Source organism: Chinchilla lanigera, unplaced genomic scaffold, assembly GCF_000276665.1.
Source record: "Chinchilla lanigera isolate Chin_1 unplaced genomic scaffold, ChiLan1.0 scaffold00131, whole genome shotgun sequence".
Classification (NCBI taxonomy): Eukaryota; Metazoa; Chordata; class Mammalia; order Rodentia; family Chinchillidae; genus Chinchilla; species Chinchilla lanigera.
This window is the reverse complement of record NW_004955532.1, coordinates 723636-749241: the sequence shown is the minus strand read 5'-3', so window position 1 is coordinate 749241 and position 25606 is coordinate 723636. Positions and strand designations below refer to the sequence as shown.

Genomic DNA, 25606 nt, shown 5'->3' with positions numbered 1-25606 from the left:
GACGGGGCGGGCCCGAGGCGCACGCCGGGGCGGGGGGCGGTGCAGGCCTTGCGCAGAGGCGGGGGGCGATGGCGAGACGGCCGCTGTGTTGGGGTCTCGGGGGACCGTCGACCCCGCTGCTCGTGCTGCTTCTCCTCTCTTTGTTCCCCCTTAGCCAGGAGGAGCTTGGGGGCGGCAGGGACCAGGGCTGGGACCCGGGGGTACCTGCTGCTGCGGGGTGGAGGGCGCAGATCGGCGGCAGAGCCTTAGCCCTTTGTCCCCAGCCGCCTAAGTCCGGGGAGGAGAGGCCCGGCCTGCGAGTTGGGAAGCCCGTCATCACAGGGCTCCGAGGGGGACAGCAGCGCGCCTGGGCTGGGCGAGGGTGCCCCGAGCAGTCAGACACAGATCTGGAGGTGCAGGTGCAGGCATCGGGCAGGCGCGAGCGAGAGACGGGGCAGGGCCTAGGGTCTCTGCTATGCTGGCGCCCAGAGTTGTCCTGTGGGGAGACAGGGACTTTCCGAAGAGGCAGTCTGTCGCTAGAGGCTCTGTCCCCAGGGGGCCCGGGTCTGGGGAGCACGTTGCCCCTTCCTTCGGACCTTCTGGCTCAGTCTGATGGTTCCCAGCCAGCGTCCTTCCATCGTCACGCTAGGAGAAGCTCCCGCAAAAGAGTGGGCACCGTGCGCTGCTGTGGGGAAGTGTGGGCACCGGGGCGCAGGAGTCAGGGCGAGAGAGCGGCCACCGCCCCAGAGGACAGGACGTTTCCTCGGCGGAGCTGTCTTCCTGCGGTCGGGGGGTCTTGCCATAGTTTAGGTTCAGCACCACGCAAGGTGAGGACAGCTCAAAAGCCAGGTTCAGCACCCGGCGAGTCGCGGACAGCTCCCGAGCGCATGCGCCCCGGCAGTGCCTTCCGCCGCCGCTTCCTTCCACAGCGTCCCGGGCCGCGGCCGCCTGGGCCGCCCGTGCCGCAAGCCAGTCCTGAAGCATGGAGAACAGCCTCCGCGAACCGAGCGCGCTCCCGTCGCGCCGCAAACCGCCACCCGCAGTTCCCGCAGTACAACTACCAGACCCTGGTGCCTGAGAACGAGGTGGCGGGCACCTCGGTGCTGCGCGTGGTGGCACAGGACCCGGACTCTGGTGAAGCCGGGCGTCTGGTCTATTCGCTGGCAGCGCTCATGAACAGCCGCTCACTGGAGCTGTTCAGCATCGACCCGCACAGCGGCCTTATCCGCACAGCCGCCGCTCTGGACCGCGAGAGTATGGAGCGCCACTACCTGCGAGTGACGGCGCAGGACCACGGCTTGCCGCGCCTCTCGGCCACCACCATGGTAGCTGTCACCGTGGCTGACCGCAATGACCACTCACCGGTGTTTGAGCAGGCGCAGTACCGGGAGACCCTTCGGGAGAACGTGGAAGAGGGCTATCCCATCCTGCAGTTGCGCGCCACGGACGGCGATGCACCCCCCAACGCCAACCTGCACTACCGCTTCGTGGGGCCACCAGCTGCTCGCACGGCAGCTGCTGCTGCCTTTGAGATTGATCCGCGCTCTGGCCTCATCAGCACCAGTGGTCGCGTGGACCGTGAGCACATGGAAAGCTATGAGCTGGTGGTGGAGGCCAGTGACCAGGGTCAGGAACCCGGGCCACGTTCGGCCACCGTGCGTGTACATATTACTGTGCTGGACGAGAACGACAACGCGCCCCAGTTCAGCGAGAAACGCTATGTGGCGCAGGTGCGTGAAGATGTGCGTCCCCACACCATGGTACTGCGCGTCACGGCCACAGACCGCGATAAGGACGCCAATGGTTTGGTGCACTACAACATCATCAGTGGCAACAGCCGTGGCCATTTTGCCATCGACAGCCTCACGGGTGAGATACAGGTAGTGGCCCCTCTGGACTTCGAGGCAGAGAGAGAGTATGCCTTACGCATCCGGGCGCAGGATGCAGGCCGGCCCCCGCTGTCCAACAACACCGGCCTGGCCAGCATCCAGGTGGTAGATATCAACGACCATACCCCTATCTTCGTCAGCACACCCTTCCAGGTCTCTGTTCTGGAAAATGCACCCCTGGGCCACTCAGTCATCCACATTCAGGCAGTGGATGCAGACCATGGGGAGAACGCCAGGTTGGAGTACTCCCTAACTGGTGTGGCACCTGACACGCCCTTTGTGATAAACAGTGCCACTGGCTGGGTGTCTGTGAGTGGTTCCCTGGACCGTGAGTCTGTGGAACATTACTTCTTCGGTGTGGAGGCCCGAGATCATGGCTCTCCCCCACTCTCCGCCTCAGCCAGTGTCACAGTGACTGTGCTAGATGTTAATGACAATCGGCCTGAATTCACCATGAAAGAGTACCACCTTCGGCTGAATGAGGACGCGGCTGTGGGTACCAGTGTGGTCAGCGTGACTGCTGTAGATCGTGATGCCAACAGTGCCATCAGCTACCAGATCACGGGTGGTAATACCCGGAATCGATTTGCCATCAGCACCCAGGGGGGTGTGGGTCTGGTGACGCTGGCTCTGCCACTGGATTACAAGCAGGAACGCTACTTCAAGCTGGTACTTACTGCCTCTGACCGTGCTCTTCAGGATCACTGCTATGTGCACATCAACATCACAGATGCCAATACTCACCGGCCTGTCTTTCAGAGCGCTCACTACTCGGTCAGCATGAATGAGGATCGGCCAGTGGGTAGCACTGTAGTGGTCATCAGTGCCTCTGATGATGACGTAGGTGAAAATGCTCGTATCACCTACCTCCTGGAGGACAACCTGCCTCAGTTCCGTATTGATGCAGACTCAGGGGCTATTACCCTGCAGGCTCCACTGGACTATGAGGATCAGGTGACCTACACACTAGCCATTACTGCACGGGACAACGGCATCCCACAGAAGGCAGATACCACTTACGTGGAGGTGATGGTCAATGATGTGAATGACAATGCTCCACAGTTTGTGGCCTCTCACTACACAGGCTTGGTCTCTGAGGATGCTCCACCTTTCACTAGTGTCCTGCAGATCTCAGCCACTGACCGGGACGCTCATGCCAATGGCCGGGTCCAGTACACATTCCAGAACGGAGAAGACGGGGATGGAGATTTTACCATTGAGCCCACCTCTGGTATAGTCCGGACTGTGAGGCGGCTGGACAGGGAGGCAGTGCCAGTATACGAGTTGACCGCCTATGCGGTGGATCGCGGGGTGCCCCCGCTTCGGACTCCAGTCAGTATTCAGGTGACAGTGCAAGACGTGAATGACAATGCGCCTGTCTTCCCAGCGGAGGAGTTTGAAATAAGGGTAAAGGAGAACAGCATTGTGGGCTCGGTGGTGGCTCAGATCACTGCAGTGGACCCTGACGAAGGCCCTAATGCCCACATAATGTATCAGATTGTAGAGGGGAACATCCCTGAGCTGTTCCAGATGGACATCTTCTCTGGAGAGCTGACAGCACTCATTGATCTGGACTACGAGGCTCGCCAGGAATATGTGATTGTGGTGCAGGCCACTTCTGCCCCTCTGGTCAGTCGGGCCACTGTGCATGTCCGCCTGGTTGACCAGAATGACAACAGCCCTGTGCTCAACAACTTCCAGATCCTCTTCAACAACTATGTATCCAACCGCTCAGATACCTTCCCCTCAGGCGTTATTGGGCGCATCCCAGCCTATGACCCCGATGTCTCTGACCACCTCTTCTATTCCTTTGAGCGTGGCAATGAGTTGCAGCTGCTGATGGTCAACCAGACCAGCGGGGAGCTGCGACTTAGTCGAAAGCTAGACAACAACCGCCCACTAGTGGCCTCCATGCTGGTGACTGTCACAGGTGAGGGGCGGAGAGCAGGCAAGTGACCCAGTGACCCTAACTTGTCAGGGACTCCACAAGGCATCTCAAACCAGGTGATTTCCCAGCTTTACAAGAATCCCTTAAATGTTGGGTCCCTGTGCCCCACTAAATCTACCATAGATTTCTCAGGGAGCCCATTTACGTTCTTGGACGATCTCCACAGGACCCCCAGGGTTCTATGGCATCTAGTGGACTCAATAAAGACTCTATAAACAAACATCTGCTAACGTAGGAACAGCTCCCCTCCCCATAATGGGCAGCGGGAGTCTTGATGTAATGCTCTGAATGTCCCAGGGAAAGTCAGAGTGTATTAGTTCCCACCATGGCCATGGTTAGATAAAGGGTTACTTTGGGTCTCATCTGAGCAGTTTAGTGGTCAGAAACAGCAGCTTACTACTACAGCAGCTTTAGGCAGAGAGGGGCTCAGATTGGCCTGGCTGATGTCCAAAGGGCTGTCCAAGGCGTTGCTCTTTGGGAAAATATCCAGAAGCACACCTGCTTCTTGCCTGCTTCCACTACCCCAGGCTTTCACACATCCCTCCCTAGTAGAAGGGTGCAGGTGGAAAAGGCTCTTGGTGTCTTCTGGAGGTTCTGGAGGGTGAGTCTTTAGGGATATTCATCCCTCAATTCTGAAGCTGGGATTCCCGGCCTGGCCAGAGAAGGCACAACGTTTACTTATTCTCAGTTCACTCAACAACCAATCTTTGTTGCCCACCCAGTGTGTGCTAAGAGACAAGGTGAACAAGGCAGATAAGGACCTCACCTTCATCTCTAAGAGTGGACAAAGAAACCATAGGGCTCAGATCTGGGGTGGTAGGCAGCTTGCTAACTCAGGAGTGCTGATGGTGTTGGTATAATGGCACATGTCTCTAAGCTCAGCGCTCTGGGAGGTTGAGGCAGGAAGATCACAAATTCAAACCCAGCCTGGGCGATTTAGTTTCTTAGTGAGACCTTATCTCAACATAAAAAAAAAAGCTAGAGATATAGCTCAGTGTAAAGCCCTAGGTTCAACCCCCAGTACTCTGTGTGTGTGTGTGTGTGTGTGTGTGTGTGTGCAAGCACACGCATGTACACACTAATACACGAGTGGAGGTGTGTAGGGGTGTATTGCCAGGGTCCAAAATCCTACTGGAGCTTGCTGACCCAGAGTTCAGCCATTGATGGCTCCCTGGGCTAGGACCCCTTACAGTACCATGGTGGAGCAGTCTTCTCTCCTGAGATGGGGTGAGTGATCCCTTGTTTCTTGGAGGGGACTTCGGCTGTACATGGAGAAGGCACCTAGGAATGGGTGGCCAGTGGCTGTGGTTTGTGTCCTGAGTGTGTGTGTGTAACTGCCTGACATAACTAGAGAAAGTATGGGTTATTGAGAACGTAGGGACCTTGCTGACCCACGGGCACTGTTGGGCGCTGGCTGATCATTGGTCCAGCCCCCTGCTTATGCTGGGAATGGGGAGGAAGCAGCAGCTTGCTGACACCTTGATGCTGGGGCCACAGGTGGTGCGCACTAGCCCCAGACTCAGTTATGTCCCGGGGGCCAACTTGTTGACTCAGAGATGCCGGGGGTCTGAGCAGTCTTCCGTTCTCAGCCCTTTTGCGTCCCAAGAGCGGCAGCTGCCAGCCCCTGCCTGACGGCTGCCCGTGCCCCTGTCCGCAGATGGCCTGCACAGTGTGACCGCGCAGTGTGTGCTGCGCGTGGTCATCATCACGGAGGAGCTGCTCGCCAACAGCCTGACTGTGCGCCTGGAGAACATGTGGCAGGAGCGCTTCCTGTCCCCGCTGCTGGGCCACTTTCTCGAAGGCGTGGCCGCCGTGCTCGCCACACCCACCGAGGACGTCTTCATCTTCAACATCCAGAACGACACGGACGTGGGCGGCACCGTGCTCAACGTGAGTTTCTCGGCGCTGGCCCCGCGGGGCGCGGGCGCGGGCGCTGCGGCGCCCTGGTTCAGCTCGGAGGAGCTGCAGGAGCAGCTGTACGTGCGCCGCGCCGCGCTGGCCGCCCGCTCCCTGCTGGACGTGCTGCCCTTCGACGACAACGTGTGCCTGCGCGAGCCCTGCGAGAACTACATGAAGTGCGTGTCGGTGCTGCGCTTCGACTCCTCCGCGCCCTTCCTGGCCTCGGCCTCCACGCTCTTCCGGCCCATCCAGCCCATCGCCGGCCTGCGCTGCCGCTGCCCACCCGGCTTCACCGGCGACTTCTGTGAGACCGAGCTCGACCTCTGCTACTCTAACCCGTGCCGGAACGGCGGCGCCTGCGCACGGCGCGAGGGCGGCTACACCTGCGTCTGCCGCCCTCGCTTCACTGGTGAGTCGGGCGGGCGGGGCAGTGGGCGGCGCGAGGGAGGACCGGGAGTCACTTTTTCGGCTGCAGGGGCAGGCGGAGGCGCGGGTGGACCCGGAGCGGCAGAGCCCAGTCCAGGAAAATCCACAGGGCACGGAGAGCAGAGGCTTTGCAGGCTGGAGGGGGCGGGGCGGGGCCTAGGAGGGGCGGGGATGGTGGTGGGCGGGACCTGACAACCCGAGGGGCGGGGTCTGACAGTCCGAGGGGCGGGGTCTGACAGTCCGAGGGGCGGGGCCTGCTAGGGGCGGGGCTGGCAGGGCGACCCTGACAGCCCTGCCCGGCAGGAGAGGACTGTGAGCTGGACACTGAGGCCGGACGCTGCGTGCCTGGCATCTGCCGCAATGGCGGGACCTGCACTGATGCGCCCCACGGTGGCTTCCGCTGCCAGTGCCCTGCGGGTGGTGCCTTCGAGGGCCCGCGCTGCGAGGTGGCGGCCCGCTCCTTCCCACCGCGCTCCTTCGTCATGTTCCGGGGCCTGCGGCAGCGCTTCCACCTCACGCTCTCCCTCTCGTAGGTGCCCGTCCCGCATCCCTCCCCAAGCGACCCTATCAGGTTCCTGACTCCCCCATCTTGAGATCCCCAGAGGACACTGTCTTCTCCCCTGACGCTGTCTCTTGTCCTCCTGTCCTGCCCCGGCTTGCACTGGCCGGCTCGGTGGGGGTGAGCCGGGGTCCTGACCGCCGCTCCCTTCCACCCAGGTTTGCAACCGTGCAGCCCAGCGGGCTACTTTTCTACAACGGGCGCCTGAATGAGAAGCATGATTTTCTGGCCCTGGAGCTAGTGGCTGGCCAAGTGCGGCTCACGTATTCCACTGGTGGGTGCTCCAGACGAGGTCTGTGACGGGGCACGGGTGCACTATGCATGGGGCGGTCTGCCTGCCTGAGGGCCCACCTTGGTGCCCAACAGACCGCAGTGAGGACCCAGGTGCGCGGCCTTGCCCTGTGGGAAGACCTGTCTCTCCAAGTGTGTGTCTCTCGTCTCCGTTCAGGGGCACTCTGGTCCGGCCTGTGTGGTCACCTGGGGGGGGTGCTGATCTCTGAGGATGGCCCCTGGGGGGGTGACTAAGCAGCTCCATGCAACCCTCCACATGCACGTCTCCCACAGGCGAGTCCAACACGGTGGTCAGCCCCACGGTTCCAGGGGGCCTGAGTGACGGGAAGTGGCATACGGTACACCTGAGATACTACAACAAGGTGCGCACCACCCCTGCCGCGGCGTGTGGGGGAACTGGGGTCCTAAGTGCTGCAATTCGGGGGCACCCTTGGGACATGACTGATTAGTGTGCTTGGCTGCTTGGGTCTTTAGCCCCGGACAGATGCCCTAGGGGGTGCCCAGGGCCCCTCCAAAGACAAGGTGGCTGTGCTGAGCGTGGATGACTGCAATGTGGCGGTGGCTCTGCAGTTTGGTGCTGAGATTGGCAACTATTCATGCGCAGCTGCTGGTGTGCAAACAAGCTCCAAGAAGTGAGGCCCCCAACCCTAACCCCCACGTCCTGCTCCCAGAGCCTACCCCGCCCGTCACACAGCCCGCCTCGACCCGGCCTGCCAAACTCCCCACCCTTTCTCCACACCACCGGATGGCCCCTTCCCTTAAAGGCCCTGGAAGCCTGCTCACCCAGCCCCGGTTCTGTATTCTACCTTGAGCCCTTGCTTCTGCACACACACCCCAGGTACCCAGTCCTCCAAAATCTCTGTCCCTCACCCAAGTGTCTGATACCACAGATTGCCACCGTCTCCATCAATGTCGTGCTCTGCGCCCAGAGCTCTGAGCCTGCCACCCCACCTTCCAGCCCCATTCTTTATCCCCTACCCTGGCTACCCAAGTGCCTCGCTTCTTCAGAGGCCTCGACACCAGCCCCCACCTTTCCCTGACCACTTGCCCATCGTGATCTCCTTTGTACCCTCACAACTGAAGTAAGGCCCTACCTCCTCCCCCAGCCTGGCCCGTCCTTCCCCCTAATCACCCTTCCCTCTGAATCCTACTCCCTACTTCTTGTGGCCCCCAGGAACAACCCTGCTTTGGCCCCAGTCCCACCAATGACCCAGGCCTCTGACCCGCAGGTCCCTAGACCTGACGGGCCCTCTGCTTCTGGGAGGTGTCCCCAACCTCCCCGAGAACTTCCCCGTGTCTCACAAGGACTTCATCGGCTGTATGCGAGATCTGCACATCGACGGCCGCAGAGTGGACATGGCGGCCTTCGTTGCAAACAATGGCACCTTGGCAGGTAGACCTGAAGTCCCTACTACCCTACTGTGGCCCTGTCCCCATCATAAGGAAGGGGTGGAGGGCCCCATGGGGCTCCATATCTGACCTTAACCTGGTCTTTCAATGGCAAGTGCTGTGGTATAACCCAGCCTTCGGGGCCTTAGTCCTACCAACCCATTCCCCAAGACTACACGAGCCTGAGGTCCTGCAAGTATTCAGGACCTAGACTCAAAATAGCCTGCCCAGCACTCATGCCTCCTCTCTCTTGCCATATTTATCTTCCGTCTGCCTTCCTGTCCCAGGCTGCCAGGCCAAGCTGCACTTCTGTGACTCAGGCCCCTGCAAGAACAATGGCCTCTGCTCAGAGCGCTGGGGTGGCTTCAGCTGTGACTGCCCTGTGGGCTTCGGAGGCAGAGACTGTCGGCTGAGTGAGGAGGATCATGGGGCAGGAGGGACCTGTAGGGTAGGGTCTGTTCTTTGGGTGGGGCTTTCAACCCTGCTTCTCTTATCCCTCCAGCCATGGCCGATCCCTACCACTTCCGTGGCAACGGTACACTGAGCTGGGACTTTGGAGGTAGCATGGCTGTGTCGGTGCCATGGTACCTGGGGCTGGCATTTCGGACGCGGGCGATGCAGGGGGTCCTGATGCAAGTGCAGGTTGGGCCACACAGCACCCTCCTCTGCCAGGTGTGTCTGTCCTTCTGATCCCTCCCAGCACCCTCCGCTCCCAGTCTGATACCACCAGCAACCTTCCTGTGGGTTCAGGTCTGGTCACATACCACACCCCTCTGCCAAGTGTCCTGACCACAGTGGACCCTAGACCTTGACTTTTTCCCATAGTGTGATATCTTCTGCAGGTACAGGGCACAAGCAAAATTCTCTGTCATGCTACCTGCCCCTGTCCATGACCCCTGGTTCTGTCCTTTGCTCCCTGTCATGCACTGGCAGCATGATATGCCCTGGCACAGGGTTGTGTGTGCCAGATGTAACCTTGAACCCACTGTTTGACCTCTGAGCCCTCTGATCTCATCTCCTAGCCTCAGCCCAGTTTGGGGCTCTAACCCCAGGGCTGTGGATCTCTTCCCACAGCTGGATCAGGGGTTGCTGTCAGTGACGGTGACCAGGGGCTCCAGCCGTGCTGCCCACCTCCTGCTGGACCAGGTGACTGTCAGTGATGGCCAGTGGCATGATCTGCGGCTGGAATTGCAGGAGGAGCCAGGTGGCCGGCGGGGCCACCATGTCTTCATGGTCACACTGGACTTCAGCCTCTTGCAGGTGTGATCTCTGACCCAAGCGTAGTCTGTTCTCAACCTTTCAACACAACCTTTCAACTGGACATACCTTATTTGATGCCCCCTCTGGTCCCTCTCCCCTCCCCTCCTCCCCTGCGCCACAGCTGACGTTCTCCCAGACCCTCTCCTCATAGCCCTGCTCTGCGCCCACCCCACCAGTCAGCTTGGTTCCTGGCAGGCCTTCCTCATACCAGGGAATCACCCAAGTTTCTAGCCTGGTCTGAAGGTACCTTAGTAGTCAGGACTTTGCCTGACTCCTGAAAGGCCTTTCTCACCTCTGCCCCAAACCCTGACTAGCCCAGGTCAAAATCATGGAATTTCAAGGTCTGCTCTGGGTCCAGGAGAAAGGGGCTTTTCTGTTAAGCATCCCTCTGCCCCAGCAGGTTCTCCCAGCTCATTCGCAGCCCACCCTCTGGTACAGAGGGACCAAGCACTCTCACGCAGGGCTAAAGAAGGCCAGTGCCGACTCTGGGGTACGGCAGGGGCCGTTAGGCCTTCCTCTCAGTGCTGCCTGCCCCTCCTCTAGGACACCATGGCAGTGGGGACGGAGCTGCACGGCCTGCAGGTAAAGCAGCTCCACGTGGGAGGCCTGCCGCCCAGCAGTAAGGAGGAGGCTCCTCAGGGTTTGGTTGGCTGTGTCCAGGTACGGGTCTGCATGGAAACAGGACGGGGGCATTGGAGTCAGTGGCCAGATGTCAGGGCCTCCTGGGGACCTGGAAGGCTGCATCCAGACGGGCTTGGGGGTGGGGGTCAATGGCGCGGAGCCCGCAGAAACAGACTGAGCTTGCTGTGGTGTTGGAGGTGAGAGGGTAGTGTAGATTATCACGGGTCACTAGGGGTCTCTACCAGAGGCAGCACAGTTAGTTCCTTTGGGGGTGAATCGGGGATGTGTGGGTGGCCGAGGTCTTTGGGAGGCTTAGGGGAGACTGTGTCTCAGGGATCATCAGATGTACGGGGCTTGAGGTTGGGACTCACCCCTTGCTGGCTGTGTCCATAGGGTGTGTGGCTTGGCTCTGCACCCTTGGGGTCCCCAGCCCTGCTGCCCCCTAGCCACCAAGTGAACGTGGAGCCTGGCTGCGTCGTGACCAACGCCTGTGCCTCTGCGCCCTGCCCACCCCATGCTGACTGCCAGGACCTCTGGCAGACCTTCACCTGCACCTGCCAGCCAGGTGGGCCTCGAGAGGGTGGGGAGGTGTGGTCTGGGCAGGGGCCACAGGTGCCTGCCTCCTCTGTGTCCTATGGCCAGTGCCCCGAGCTTCCCAATCCATTCCGCAGGTTACTACGGCCCGGGCTGTGTGGACGTCTGTCTCTTGAACCCCTGTCAGAACCAGGGGTCGTGCCGGCACCTGCCAGGAGCCCCCCACGGCTATACCTGTGACTGCCTAGGTGGTTATTTTGGGCATCACTGTGAGCACAGGTAAGAAGCTGGAGGCTGAGGTGACCGTGAGACCTGCTGCGGCGGGGAGGGTTACTGAGATGGCATCTCTTGTCCAGGATGGACCAGCAGTGTCCCCGAGGCTGGTGGGGGAGCCCAACCTGTGGCCCCTGCAACTGTGATGTTCACAAGGGCTTTGACCCCAACTGCAACAAGACAAATGGGCAGTGTTACTGCAAGGTTTGCCTGACCCTGATCCCTGACCCTTTAACCCTTCCTCAGACCTCATTTATGGCTCTTGCTAGCCTGCTAATCTCTGCGGTCCGACACGGGCTCTAACCTCTGACCTGTGTCCTGTGATCCAGTTGCGATCTCATATCTTTGACCCCTAACCCCTGCTCTGAGTTTATTTGAGGCCAGTCTTCCTTCTGGCCTGTGAGCCCTGTTCTTTTTACCCTTTTCCCCTCGTTCCACCTGCACCCCAAGCCTTCGCCTGGGACCCCTACCTTAAACCCTGACCTCTGACTTCAGGCCCCTGACCCATCCTTGAACAGGAGTTCCACTACCGACCACGGGGCAGTGACTCCTGCCTCCCCTGTGACTGCTACCCCGTGGGCTCCACCTCGCGCTCATGTGCACCCCACAGCGGGCAGTGTCCCTGCCGCCCAGGAGCCCTTGGCCGCCAGTGCAACAGCTGTGATAGTCCCTTTGCGGAGGTGACCGCCAGCGGCTGCCGAGGTGAGCAAGCGCTACCCGGCTTCTCCTGTAAAGGGTTGGTTCCCTATGATGAAAGTGAGACTGGTGGAAAATAAAGCTCCAGTTTTAATTTTTTAAAAAAGAAAAGGCTGATGCCACTAATGGTCGTTGAGAGGGATACTTTGCTCCTAGGGTGGATGGAAGGGCTCAGAGGGGCTTTTCCTGAAGGAGATCTGTTATACCCGGGACACCTCACCATTACCCCAAGTATAGGCCAGCTTCTGAGAAGACAGCCAGGGAGTGGTGGGCAGTGGACCTATGGTGGGTAACAGAGGGGCAGTAGAGGTCGCTGTCACTTGCCTGGCCACTTGCTTCAGTGTCCCCTCTCTCTCTAGTGCTCTATGATGCCTGCCCCAAGTCCCTGAAATCTGGTGTGTGGTGGCCCCAGACCAAGTTTGGTGTCTTGGCCACGGTTCCTTGTCCCCGGGGGGCCCAAGGTGAGTCTGTGGGGTACAGGGACACCTCTGGGGGTAGGGCTGGGCCTGCTGTTTGACTGCTGAAGCTACCTCTTGTGGCCCCCCAGTTGGGTGGCCTTATACATGTGACGACGTGGGAGTGGGAGTCCGTGTGGGTCCTCGCTACCTCCTAGGGGGTCTGGGCCTCTCCGTACCTCCCTACATCCTCATTAAGCCTCCATCTGTTTCTCTTGGCTTCTGGGCAGGATTGCGGGGTGCAGGTAAGGGGTACGTGTTTGCTCAGGTGCGCTGCCCCCTCCCACTGCCAGAGCTTTGCAGATCCCTCCTGCTTCGTAAGGTCCTTGCAGAGCCCTCTGCACGGCCTGAGGTCTCTAAAATTGGCTTCCAGCTGCCTAAAGTCCCCGGAGGCCCCTCTGTGCTGTCCGAGGACTCCAGAGGCCCGAGGCCCTCAGAGAGTTACCCCTGACACTCCTGCGCCCTTCCATACTTCCTGAGACTTGCGGACCCTACCCCAGTTCCTGAGCTTCCTGCAAGGTTTCCCCCACTTCTGAGTTTCCTGAAGGCCTCTCCCTCCTGACTGAGGCCACACACACCCCTTCCCTTTGCCTGAGGACTCCTCAGCTTGCCCTGCTGCTTACGGGCCCCTCAGAACTCCCCCTGCTGCCTGAGGTTTTGCAGTGGCTGATGGAGATTGCCCGTGTACGCATGCTCATGTGTGTGTCCTGTGCCTCTGCATGTGAGTCTGCCTCGTGGGGCTGGGTTCTGTGTCTAAGTTAAGGGCCCTTTTGTTGGTGGCCACAAGCTCCCTTAAAGCCAAGTCAGTTCCCATTCAACTTCTGTCCCAGCTCTGGAGACAGAAGAGGGCAGTGGCAGCAAAGTGACGACTGAGGCAGTTAAAACTTACCTGAGAACGCACCCGCCTCACTCGGGTCACACTGCCCTCGTGGAGGACCTTGTCTGGCAGTGTGTGTGTGTGTGTGTGTGTGTATGAGATGGCACTGTGTGGCCCTGTGTGTGTGTGTGCACAGCTGTGAGCATTGGCATGTGTGATGTGAGTGTGTGTACACGTATGTGCCTGCAGTGTGTGCCTGGTGTGAGAACAGATCACAGGGCCCGCTGGGTTCAGGCCGCTGCATCCAGGAATCTGCCTGTGGACCTCTGTCACCCTGGCCTGTGCCTCAGCCTCCCCTGGGGTAGGAGAGGGTGCTGTGGCTGCCCGTCAGCAGAGGTGTCCAGGCTCCAGGCCTGACCAGGGGCTGCCTGCTCCCAGGTGCTGCTGTGCGACTCTGTGACGAGGACCAGGGCTGGCTGGAACCTGACCTCTTCAACTGTACCTCCCCTATCTTCCGAGAGCTCAGCCTGCTGGTGAGACCGCCCAGACCTTGACCTGTATCCGAGATCTTCCCTGGCCGCGGCATCCCCGCACCTGTCGGGGGGCCCCCCGGAATAGCACACCTGCGCCTTGACTTCCTGGGCCTTCCCTGGTTGCCTTTACCTTGGCTAAGCCTTTCTCCCTCTAAAGCCTTTGAGAAGGGCCTGTGGGCCCACCAGGTAACCACTGCCATCCTTGTCCTGGCAGCTGGATGGCCTAGAGCAGAACAAGACCGCACTGGACACCCTGGAAGCCAAGAAGCTGGCCCAGCGGCTGCGGGAGGTGACTGGCCACACTGACTACTACTTCAGCCAGGATGTCCGGGTGACCGCCCGCCTGCTGGCCTACCTGCTGGCCTTTGAGAACCACCAGCAGGGCTTCGGGCTGACAGCTACACAGGATGCCCACTTCAACGAGGTGGGGCTGTGCCTCTGTTCCCAAGTCCCTGGCCCCGACTCCCAGCCTCCGCCCCGATCCTCAGCCCCAGCCCAGGATACCCAGCTCAGACCCCTCCCAGCCCCATCCCGGGCTTTTCCTGTCCCCATAGCCTCTGTCCCCGTCCTCTTCCTGGTTGGGGCCCCTCCAAGCACCTGGCCAGCCCCCTCACAGCCGCCCTGTCCCTTTATGCATGCTCCTCACTGGGATGAGCACAACTCCGTCTCCATCCTCCCAGAACCTGCTGTGGGCCGGCTCGGCACTGCTTGCTCCAGAGACGGGGGACCTGTGGGCAGCACTCGGGCAGCGGGCCCCTGAGGGCGCCCTGGGCAGCGCGGGGCTGGTGCAGCACCTGGAGGACTACGCGGCCACCCTCGCAAGAAATATGGAGCTCACATACCTGAACCCCGTGGGACTGGTGACGCCCAATATCAGTGCGTGGCGGGGGGCCAGGCAGGGTAGGGGCTGCGGGAGGACCTGGGGACCCGCTGGCAGGAGCTGCTGATGGCGGAGGCTGTGCTGCTGCCTCGGCACTGTGGGCTAGGCAGTGAGCACCGTGGGAGTTGGGTGCAGGGCGGGGGTCACCGGGGGCGGGACCTGCAGGGTGGAGAGAGGGTCCTTGATGGGCGTGACTTTGCTTTCTCCTGGGCAGTGTTCAGCATTGACCGTGTGGAGCACCCCAGCTCCACGCAAGCCACCCGTCGCTATCCCCGCTACCACAGCAACCTTTTTCGGGGCCAGGATGCCTGGGATCCTCACACGCACGTGCTGCTGCCTTCCCAGTCCCCCCGGCCATCCTCCTCTGCAGGTGAGAGCCCTTGGGTGACCTCTGGGTCAGGTCCTGTCTCCCAACGTCGGTTACCACGCCCCCTTCCTGCCAGGCTCCCCACCCTGCACCCCGCCACACCCTTGCCTTGCCCTTCCGCTCCCTCATGACAGGTGACTCCTCCCGGGCCTTGGGCGTCCCCTGCCTGGGGCCCTGCTCGCCCCACTCTCCAGCTCTTGGAGAAGCTTGATGCGGGGTCGGGTTCAGAGCTAGGTGCGTGGGTGTTCAGGGTCAGAGGTCACTGGCAGCACTCCTACCTTCCCTGGCAGTTCTGCCCACAGGCAGCAGCTTGGAGAACTCTACCTCCTCGAGCGCGGTCCCTCCGCCAGCACCCCCGGAGCCGCAGCCTGAGTCTTCAGTCTCCATCGTCATTCTCCTCGTGTACCGCACCTTGGGGGGCCTTCTCCCCGCCCAGTTCCAGGCTGAGCGCCGGGGCGCCAGGTAGTCCCAGGCCCCTCACCCCTGGGCTTCCTCGGAACTGCTTCCCAGCCAGCACCTCCATTTCCGGGGGGTAGATGATTAGGTTCACACATATACCAGGTGTTGCCGCACGCAGCCCTGGGGAACCTGCGCAAGCTGGATTCCGAGTGAATGTTTTCTGGAGCTGTGCAGAGTAGCTGGGATGCAGGTTGGCAGCCAGTAAGCCACAGGTGGGGCCGTTAAACACGGAGGGCTACCCGAGCCGGATGCAGACAGACCAGCTGGCTGATAGAGATGGAGGCCAGTGATTGGTGCATGTCAGGTAGGAGCAGGAGGGGATGTTTGAGGTCAGCAGTCACAGACGGTGGAGCTGTTCAGGCCTCCGACCCCAGGCTGGGCGGGGAGGCCGCACCATCTGGCACCAGCAGAGGCTCGAGGCATTCTCAGAAGTAGCGCTGCTCTGGGGGCACCCAGGCCCTGGGCCAGCTGTGGCGCGTGATACGAAGGCAGGGAGGGGGGCAGTCAGAGACTGGGGAGGCTGGCGGCATGCCAACCCAGTCGGGTGTCTCCTCAGGCTTCCCCAGAACCCCGTCATGAACTCCCCGGTGGTCAGCGTGGCCGTGTTTCATGGACACAACTTCCTAAGGGGTGTCCTGGAGTCCCCGATCAGCCTTGAGTTCCACCTGCTGCAGACGGCGAATCGGAGCAAGGCGATCTGTGTGCAGTGGGACCCGCCCGGCCCGTAAGGAGACCCTCCGTCCCGTTAGCCTCTGGAGAGCTCACTCACAGTCCCCGCTTGCCCCAAGGCCCTGCCTGTGCTGCTGTGCAGCTGCCCCGTGAGGAGTGATGCTTCCCACCTCCAGGCCCCTGTGCCCCTCCTGCCATCTCCTGCTCCCCGTGGGCAGGTGGGGCTAACTGCCCTGTGGCCGCAGGGAGGACCAGCACGGGGTGTGGACAGCACGGGACTGTGAGCTGGTGCACAGGAATGGGTCCCATGCGCGGTGTCGCTGCAGCCGGACCGGCACTTTCGGGGTCCTCATGGATGCCTCGCCCCGTGAGGTACGTCTGTGTTCAGTGCATCGAGGAACCGCGAGGCCGAAGGGGCAGGAAGGCTCTGCCCAGCACACCACGGACCGTCTCTGTCCACACAGCGGCTGGAGGGCGACCTGGAGCTGCTGGCCGTGTTCACCCACGTGGTCATGGCAGTGTCGGTGGCTGCCCTGGTGCTGACTGCCGCGGTCCTCCTGAGCCTGCGCAGCCTCAAGTCCAATGTGCGTGGGATCCATGCCAACGTGGCGGCTGCTCTGGGGGTGGCAGAGCTGCTCTTCCTGCTGGGGATCCACAGGACCCACAACCAGGTACGGGGTCAGGGCCAAGCCATGTCTGTCCTGATGCCCACACCCGGCCTGGAAAAGTCTGGGGCCGAAGCTGCTGAGCTTGGGGTGCCCAGAGTGGGCAAGGGCTTGGGGCAGGATGCTGGAGTAAGATGCTGGGGGCTCGGGGTCGGGGGAAGCAGCTGCTCGGCGCGGCGTCCGAGGGGGGGCGAAGGCAGAGCGGTCCTGACACTCCGCTCCCTGCCCGCAGCTCCTGTGCACTGTGGTCGCCATCCTCCTGCACTACTTCTTCCTCAGCACCTTTGCGTGGCTCCTGGTGCAGGGCCTGCACCTCTACCGCATGCAGGTTGAGCCACGCAACGTGGACCGCGGCGCCATGCGCTTCTACCATGCCCTGGGCTGGGGCGTCCCTGCTGTGCTGCTGGGTGAGGCCCCGCCGCTGGCCCATATAGGCTCGGGACTCCCAGTCTCTCTCCGTCCCGTGGTCTGACTCCCGACTGTGTCCCCACTCCTGATTACCACCCGTACCCTCAGCTTCCCGTGCCATCTGCCCGGGGAGGCGCCTGTCACCTTCAGCCCCGCTCCTCCCCTGCATGTGGCTCAGCAGCTCTAAAACACACCCGTTCTTTCCCAAGGCCTTGCTGTTGGCCTGGACCCCGAGGGCTATGGGAACCCTGACTTCTGCTGGATCTCCATCCACGATCCCCTCGTCTGGAGTTTTGCCAGCCCCGTGGTCCTTGTGATAGTGGTGAGTGCTGGGCACGCAGTTACCCACGTGCTTCCTGCAGGGGGCGGGGAGAAAAGCTTGCAGCAAGCACGGTAGGGTCTGTGGAGGGTCCGCAGGCTGGCTGAGCCCCCTCCACTCCATTGTGTGGTCAGAGTGAGCCCTCGCTGCTCAGCTGGCGTGGAGACGGGGGCCTGGGTCAGAGACGTAGCCACTCCCTCCTCCCTGCCTCGGCCTTTCTGGTGTTCTCTCTGACCATTGCTGTGATTCCCAGCTTCTCTGTCTGTTTCTGGGCTGTGTGTGTGTGTGTGAGAGAGGGAGAGAGAGAGCGAGAACGTCCCGCTGGGGGTTTGCGTCTGCATAGTCTTGGTCGCCTGCCCTGCTCCTCTGTCTCTCACCACCTCTGTCTCTCTGTCTTGGGCCTCCCCGCCGGCCCGGTGCGCCGTGGATCCAGATGAACGGGGCTATGTTTCTCCTTGCTGCCCGCACCTCCTGCTCCACTGGGCAGAGGGAGGCCAAGAAGACCCCTGTGCTGTGAGTTCGTGGGCTGGGGGATGCGGGCGGGGGTCCCCAGCACGGCAGACCCCTCCTCATCGTGGTCGAGGCCCCCGGGCACCCTTGGTGAAGCTGGACGAAGGGCTGCAGTTCGCCAGCCCTGGCCCACGGCCCCTCTCTGGTGCCCTGCCAAACTCTGGCCCGCACCTGCGTCCACCTGCTGTCTCCCTGTCCCCTAGGTCTCCCCAGCTTCCTGTGGCCTGGGTGGCTCACTTTGCCCCCTGCCCCGTGTGTCCCCACCTATCTTCTGTGTTTTCTCCCCGGCCTCCCCACGCCTTGTTGTCCCCACACCCTCCTCTGCTCCCTGAGTGTCCTCCCGGGTCTTCGTGTGGCTGCCCATCTCCCCAGTACCCTCCCGAGACCTCCGTCTTCCTACCTGAGCCCGTGTCCTCCTGTGTCCCCCCGTGAGCCCTGCCTGACCCTCGTGTGTCCTCCAGTGTCCTCCCATGTCCTCTCGCAGGACCCTCCGCAGCTCCTTTCTGCTGCTTCTGCTGGTCAGTGCCTCCTGGCTCTTTGGCCTCCTTGCCGTCAACCACAGCATCCTGGCCTTCCACTACCTCCACGCTGGCCTCTGTGGCCTCCAGGTACCTCTGCTGCCCTTTCCTGCTGCTCCCCTGTCCCCGCCCTGGGTGGGCTCCAGCAGGCCAGTCCCAGCCAGCTGGGTGCTAACTCCAGGCCAGACAGTGGCCCTAGCTGACCCTGGTCCTGGCGCTGGCTCCTGCCTGGCTCCTGGCTAGTTGGGCTGTGTGCTGCTGGCCCCCGGCCCCTGGCTGAGCTGCAGACTGTCACTGTCTGCATTCACCAGTGCTGCGTGGACTTTTCACTGCCCCTGCTGACTTGCCCAGACCACCCTGACCTCCCTTTAGTTTTCTTCTTTTTCCAGTACTAGGGATTGAGCTCAGGGCTTCCTTTATTTTATTTTATTTTGTCTTTTTGAGAACTCGCTATGCAGTTCAGGCTGGCCTTGAACTCACTTTGTAGCCCAGGCTGGTCTTGAACTCGCAACGATCCTCCTGCCTCAGTCTCCCGAGTGCTGGGATTACAGGTGTGTGCCACCATGCCTGGCAGGGCCTCCTTTATACTGGGTTAAATCCCCAGCCTTTTTTTTTTCCATTTTTTACTTTGAGACAGGATCTTGCAAAGTAGCTGAGTTGGTCAGGATGGGCTCAAATCTCTGATCCTGTGTCTCAGCCTCCCAGAGTGCTGGGATTACAGATGTGCGCCACCACGCCCAGCTCCTGACTCCCTTTCTGTCCCGCTCTGATTCCTCCCCGACTCACACTAATCTGCGGCAGCTGCCAGGGGCCTCCGCTGGCCCTGACTGGCCCCCTGGCGGCCCTGTTCTGAACGTCTCTGACTCTGATCTCTGCGTGCTCTGCACTGATGCCACACTGACCCTTGCTGACCCACAGGGCCTGGCGGTGCTGCTGCTCTTTTGTGTCCTGAACGCAGATGCCCGGGCTGCCTGGACACCTGCCTGTCTGGGCAGGAAGGCAGCGCCCGAGGAGACGAGGCCAGCCCCTGGGACGGTGAGGGGCTGCCAAGGCTGGGGCGTTGGGATGGGGCCCGGGAGGCCCAGGTTCCTCCAGGGCTGGCTCACAGCCCCATCCTGCCTGCCTCTGCCAGGGGCCTGGGGCCTACAACAACACAGCCCTCTTCGAAGAGAGCGGCCTCATTCGCATCACTCTTGGTGCCTCCACCGTCTCCTCAGTGAGCAGTGCTCGCTCCGGCCGGACCCAGGACCAGGACAGCCAGCGGGGCCGCAGCTACCTCAGGTCAGTGGCTGCGGGCAGCCTGCTCAGTCCAATCCTTCTTCGCCAGGGCTCGGTATTACCAGGCCCTAAGACTGGTGGCTCCATGCAGCTCGGCCCCTGCGGCCCTGCTGACAGCCCCAGAGACACCCCGGCCTCCACGGCACTGTCACTGTCGCATCCTCTTTGCTGGGGGGGCTCCTGTGTTTCAGGGACAATGTCCTGGTTCGACATGGCTCGGCTGCTGACCACACCGACCACAGCCTCCAGGCTCACGCTGGCCCCACTGACCTGGATGTGGCCATGTTCCATCGGGATGCTGGTGCAGTTGGAGCCCTGGGTCAGGGAGGAGGGAGGCGGAGGGTCTGTCCCCGGTCCCCTTTCTTTTGCCCCAAACTGGGAGCAGTGTGTGACTGAGGTGGGCCAGGCTTCCCCCAGGTCACTGCCTCAGGGGCACCCACCCGCTGGGCCCTCCTTCTCCTGACCCAGCCTCGGGGGACCGGCCCAGGCCTTCCGTCCCTGCCTGCACTCCACACCCTCCCCAGGCGCCCGCCTGGCCTCCAGACGCTCAGTTTGGGGCCCCTTGTGTATCCCCACGTCCTGTGTCTCTCCAGGCTGCCGTACACCTCTCTCTCTGAACCTCCCCACCCTAGGCGCAGACTCCGACTCTGACAGTGACCTCTCCCTGGAGGAGGAGAGGAGCCTGTCCATCCCGTCTTCCGAAAGCGAGGACAATGGCCGGGCACGAGGGCGTTTCCAGCGTCCCCTCTGCAGAGCAGCTCAGAGTGAGAGGCTCCTCACTCACCCCAAAGGTAAAGGGCGCCCTCTGACCCCAGGGGTGACCGAAGGACACCTTGTGTGGCGCTTAGATCTGACGCAGGGCCCGCCATCTCTGCAGGCTCCATTAGGGGCCTCTGGAGCCATCCCTGGGACCCCATGCTCTAAGTCTGTCGAGTCTTCGTCTGTGCTTGGGGGACCCAGGAGCAGGCTGGGCGACACTGTGGTGAGCTCAGAGAGGTCACACAGGGACACGCCCTCCTAGCCCTTGGCTTCCTTGTGGGTTGGAGTCCATCCTGGTCTTCCTGCTCCTCCGCCATCACGCCTCCGCCTCAGTCTCTGCCCACTTACAGCCAAGGATGGGGCCTTATCCAGTAAGCCCTTCCTGGGTGGTCTGGGGGAGACATGTTCCTGCTGCTACTTCCGCTCAGCGACAGCAGCCAGAATTTCCAGGGTTGTGAGGGTCAGGGGACCCCGAGTCTGGATCACAGGGGTCACAGCCCCCGGGGTCAAGCCAGGGGCTCCTGTAACCTGTCCTGGCTCCACAGATGTGGATGGCAACGACCTCCTGTCCTACTGGCCAGCTCTGGGGGAGTGCGAAGCAGGGCCCTGTGTGCTGCAGACCTGGGGCTCTGAGAGGCGCCTGGGGCTGGACACCAGCAAAGACGCAGCCAACAACAACCAGCCAGACCTGGCCCTGACCAGTGGGGATGAAACCTCCTTGGGCCGCGCCCAGCACCAGAGGAAAGGTACCAGCACTGCCCGTTAGCTGCCGCTGCAGGAAGCCTGGGGCCTGCTTGTCCCCTGACCCAGGCTCTCGCCTTCCTGACCCCAAGCCGAGAGCTCCTGTTGTGCTAATCTGGGAGGTTTCTGCTCCCTTACCTGCTCATCGTCCTAGGAACTGGACGCAGGCAGTCCCCCCACGGTGCCCCGGCCCATAGCACAGGGACCCCAAGGACCGCCTCTGCCCCAGCGCCTTCCCCTTTCCACTCCCGGTCTGCCCTGGTCTGCCAGTCTTCTGTCCCCGTGTCCCCCGTACCGCGACCCCGGAGGTCATCCCGCACCAACACGAGAGAGTTCTGCCTTTAGCTTTCCTCCTCCCCTCACAGAGACCGGGGGAGCGATTCCTCTCCCACCCCTGGTGATTCCTGCCCTTCGACCCAACTCTGGGCAGGGGGTGCTCCTCTTCGGACCTCGGGGAGATATGTCTCCAGCCCTGCACCGTGGGCTGCGCTGACCTGAGGCAGAGGATTGCCGCCTTGCGTTCTGACTCCATCCTGATGCCTTACGGAAACCCCTAGGGCTGCCCCCCCCACAACGAGTTTCTGCTCCCAACTCCGTGACAGGGATCCCAGGGCCTGAAACATCCCTAGGCCCAGGGAATGTCCGCCTGCCCCCACCCCACCCATCCCCACTTCGTTCCTCCCGTAGGCATCCTGAAGAACCGACTGCAGTACCCTTTGGTGCCCCAGACCCGAGGTGCTCCTGAGCTGTCCTGGTGCCGTGCGGCCACCTTGGGTCACCGTGCCGTGCCAGCCGCCTCCTACGGTCGCATCTATGCTGGTGGGGGCACAGGCAGCCTTTCGCAGCCAGCCAGTCGCTACTCCTCTCGCGAACAGCTGGATGTGCTCTTGCGGCGGCAGCTGAGCCGGGAGCAGCTGGAGGAGCTCCCTGCCCCTGTTCTGCGCCCCCTGAGCCGGCCAGGGTCCCAGGAATGCCTGGATGCTGCACCAGGCCGCCCGGAGCCCAGAGACCGGGGCAGCACCCTGCCACGGAGGCAGCCACCCCGGGACTACCCTGCTGTCATGGCTGGCCGCTTTGGGTCGCGGGACACGCTGGACTTAGGGGCACCGCGGGAGTGGCTGAACACACTGCCCCCTGCCCGCCGGATCCGGGACCTTGACCCTCAGCACCCGCCAATGCCCCTGCCTCCCCAGCGGCAGCTCTCAAGGGACCCGCTCTTGCCATCCCGGCCCCTGGACCCTCTGTCTAGGAGCTCGAACTCTCGGGAGCAGCTGGCACAGGGGCCTAGTCAGCACCCCTCACGAGAGGCCCTTGGCCCACCCCCACCGCTGCTCAGAGCGAGGGAGGACCCGGCCAGCGGCCCCAGCCACGGCCCCTCCACAGAGCAGCTGGACATTCTCTCCTCCATCCTCGCCTCCTTCACCTCCTCAGCCCTGTCCTCTGTGCAGTCCTCAAGCACACCCTCGGGCCCTCACACCACTGCCACGGCGTCTGCCACCGCCTCTGCCCTTGGGCCCTCCACGCCTCGCTCCGCCACATCCCACAGCATCTCCGAGCTGTCGCCAGATTCAGAGTAAGCACGGCCTGGCCCTGTGCCACACCCTCACCGGGTTAGGGAGCCCTTCTGGTACCCTTCCCCGAGCTCCGCTGCAAGGCAGGTGGGGGCTGGCAGGCAGGTGTCAGCTGCCCCAGCTGGGGACAGAAACCTGGCAGGGAAGCATGGCCTGCAGGGACTTGCCAGCCGTGTGACTGGGCCCAGCCTCCCTTTCCCACACCTCCCAGACTAAGGAGGGCTTTCCAAAGGGCTGGAGCTCGTGGGGGAAAGTGGACAGGAGTCCAAGCTTAGAAGTGGGAGGTACCTGGGAACTCACAAGGGGCAGACAGGAGAGAGGAGGCTTTGCTCGGGAGTCTCTGAGTGATCGTACAGGATGCCAGGGGATGCCAGGGTGAAGAGCCAACTTGGAGAATAAATCATTCATTCGTTGCTGTGGTCAGTGTTAAGTTCCTCTGGCCGGTGGGCACTGTGGGATGGGGCTCAGAAGCACTGAGTTGGGACCCGACACCGCCCAGGTCCCTGCAGGGGCTCCGGGGGGTACACGGTGGCAGACACACCCATAAGTAGCTGCAGATACAGGAACCTAAGAAGGAGTGCTGGGACCCGGGACGAGCGGAACCAGGAGTTGCCCAGGTCTTGTAAGCCAACAGGAGAGCTGGCACTTCAGGCAGGAAAAGCAGTCAGACAGGGAGGGGTGGGACGTCTGTGGGGTGACAGGGCTCTGGGGGCAGGTAGGGGACCGACAGGACTGAGCAAGGCCCAGTGCTGAGAGGACCGAGGAAGGAAGGAGAGGCAGGCCTTGGGCCCTGGAGGGATGTGAGGGGCAGGGCCCCTATGCGGCCCAGCTTTGCGGTCTGGCTACGTGGGAAGAGGGCTGGGGACGGAGCAGGGGTTTGGGCTCCAGAATCACACAGGTCCGTCGCCTCACTCGCTGCATGATTTTGGGAAGGGTCCCAGCCTCTGCACCTCTGTTTCTCTGTCTGTAGAAGGGGTCCGTAGCTCTCAGGTGTGGGGAGGTGGGAGGCTCTGAGTCAAGTGTCCCACAGAGCATCTCTACATAGCAGGTGTTTCCTGAGTGGTTAGAGAGCAGACCTCAGGGGCCAAGAGCCATGCTGACAGAGTCTGGGGTCCAGGGTGGCTGGAGGACTTAGAACCCTGGAGTGGGCAAGAGGGGGCTCACAGGTGGAGGAGGCCAGGGCTGGTGGAAAGCCCAGAGCCACTTGAGTTAGGGTAATCTTGGCAATGACCTTTGACCTCCCCGTTCAACACTACAGGGTTCCCAGGAGTGAGGGTCACTCCTGAGGGGCGGAGGTGCAGCCGAGGAGCGGCGGGCTGATGGAAGATTCGGGCCGAGTGAGGAGATTTCACCAGTCACCGGCTGACCCCAGGGCGGCCTCCCGGGAGCCCCCTCGGCTCTCCACTGCTGCGAGGAGTTCCATGTGCATCTGTGAACATGCATGTGACAGGTGCCGGGTGGGGGCTGAAGGGAGGGCTTTTATACCTTTTGTACCTTTGTAACCAGAGAGATATGCTTATGTTATTTTTCAGCTTTTCTGTTGGGTGGGGAGGGTCTGACGCTGGGCTGGGAGGGAGAAGGGGTCAGAGAAAGAGAGAGAGAGGCAGAGCTTGGCCTCATTTGGGTCGCTGGAAAACCATGTTTTCTCTCATCTTACTAGGGTAGAGCCAGCAGGTGGGACACAGGCCCTCTTCCCCTGCCCCAGCCCTAGGTTGAGCTGAAGGTTGTCAGGGCTCAAAGTCCAGAATGGATCTTTGCTTTTTCTAGAATGCCCTGCAGAAAGCTGTGGGGCTGTGGGTGGGTCTTGGAAACAGGGGTCCTCCGATCCCTCACGGGGGCTTGCTCACCCCACGCCTCCCCGTGGATGCCTGTGTGTTATGGGGAGTCCCTGCCACGTGCTGCCTTATACCTAGGACGGATGCTGTGGGTGCTGGCGGAGCAGCAGATGTCATGTTTACAGAGCAAGGCTTCCCTTCCGCCTGGGGAGGCTCGGGCCTCTACTCAGACACTCCTGCAGGGGGTAGGTGCAGGGGGTTGCTAGCGTGCCCCTGCCTGAGCAAAAGCCTATGGTGCCATTGATTCCCTGACACATTCCCGGAGGCGGGCACGTGGGTGAGCAAAGGGAGCGGAAATAAGGGAATCCAAGACCCCGAATGTAGGTGCCGCTGCCTCCCATGTTTACAGGGTCCTCCCCGGCCCTAGGCACGCGGGCTGCAGACATGACTGCTTCCACGCCTCCTTTATTCCCTTATAAAGGGCAGAATGACTGTTAGGACCCTGTTCACAAAACTCTTTACTTACCTTACTTTGAGGTTCAGAACTGGGGACTTTAGATTTTTTTTTAACTTTGTTTACAGGTAGAGATATTTTAAAAATGTTATACTTTGTTTACAGCTTAAGTCCTTGAGCTTTTACACTTCGTTTACAGTTGAGCATCTTTTTTTCCCTTTGTTTACAAGTGAGAGGTAGGGGGAGTGGGAGGGGGGCTTAGGATCCACCTGTGCAGAGCCTGGCTCTGGCCACCTTGAGGGGTTTCTGACCCCCAGCTCTCCCCGCCAGAGGTCAGCCCTGAGTCCCTTTTCAGAGCAAACCAGGAGCCTCAAGTCGGCATCCTCTTGCCTCTAGGAACAGGGGTTGTGCAGGGTGCAGATACCCGCACCCCATGCATACTTTTGGGAGGCAGTTTCCAAGGAGATTAAAAATTCTACTTCATTGACTGGTGCCAAATCCCACCAGCCAGGACTCCAGCTGTCCTTACCCAGAACGACCCCAACCCCTGGAGGGCTGTGGGTAGGACAGCACCCTTACTACGTCCTAGGTGCTGTAGAGGCCCGTCTCTGGGGTCGCCCCCAGCCCAGCCACCCACTTTCCTGTCTGTATAAACTCTTCCGTG

General features: G+C 61.4%; 1 protein-coding gene across 4 annotated transcripts; it reads left to right on the top strand.

Moving 5' to 3' along the window:
* Positions 1-49: 49 nt before the first annotated feature.
* On the top strand, positions 50-24936 carry Celsr3 (cadherin, EGF LAG seven-pass G-type receptor 3). Of its 4 annotated transcripts, XM_005410158.2 has the most exons (36): positions 50-3798; positions 5474-6124; positions 6445-6670; positions 6859-6974; positions 7265-7353; positions 7466-7623; positions 8221-8384; positions 8668-8793; positions 8883-9052; positions 9455-9640; positions 10184-10300; positions 10655-10826; positions 10933-11074; positions 11152-11272; positions 11587-11770; positions 12124-12225; positions 12450-12464; positions 13475-13569; positions 13784-13993; positions 14250-14445; positions 14664-14819; positions 15107-15278; positions 15832-15999; positions 16190-16316; positions 16409-16615; positions 16842-17016; positions 17227-17339; positions 17770-17849; positions 18331-18454; positions 19283-19399; positions 19497-19645; positions 19834-19943; positions 20275-20433; positions 20947-21147; positions 21830-22715; positions 23972-24936. In XM_005410158.2, exons 1-36 carry the CDS (start codon positions 69-71, stop codon positions 23997-23999), a joined length of 9942 nt encoding a protein of 3313 aa, XP_005410215.1. In that variant the 5' UTR covers positions 50-68; the 3' UTR covers positions 24000-24936. The 4 variants fall into 4 exon arrangements, 3 of the variants coding, with proteins under 3 accessions (XP_005410215.1, XP_005410216.1, XP_005410218.1); XM_005410159.2 differs by lacking the exon at positions 12450-12464; XR_001232023.1 differs by lacking the exons at positions 20947-21147; positions 21830-22715; positions 23972-24936 and having other exon boundaries at positions 18219-18454; positions 20275-20366.
* Positions 24937-25606: the final 670 nt, after the last annotated feature.

Excerpts from the sequence above, each read along its gene's own strand:
- Celsr3 (XM_005410158.2), top strand. The coding sequence starts at position 69 with ATGGCGAGACGGCCGCTGTGTTGGGGTCTCGGGGGACCGTCGACCCCG. Across the intron at positions 6,671-6,858 it reads CACCTCACGCTCTCCCTCTC|GTTTGCAACCGTGCAGCCCA; the intron begins GTAGGTGCCCGT and ends CCTTCCACCCAG. Across the intron at positions 16,616-16,841 it reads TCCACAGGACCCACAACCAG|CTCCTGTGCACTGTGGTCGC; the intron begins GTACGGGGTCAG and ends CCCTGCCCGCAG.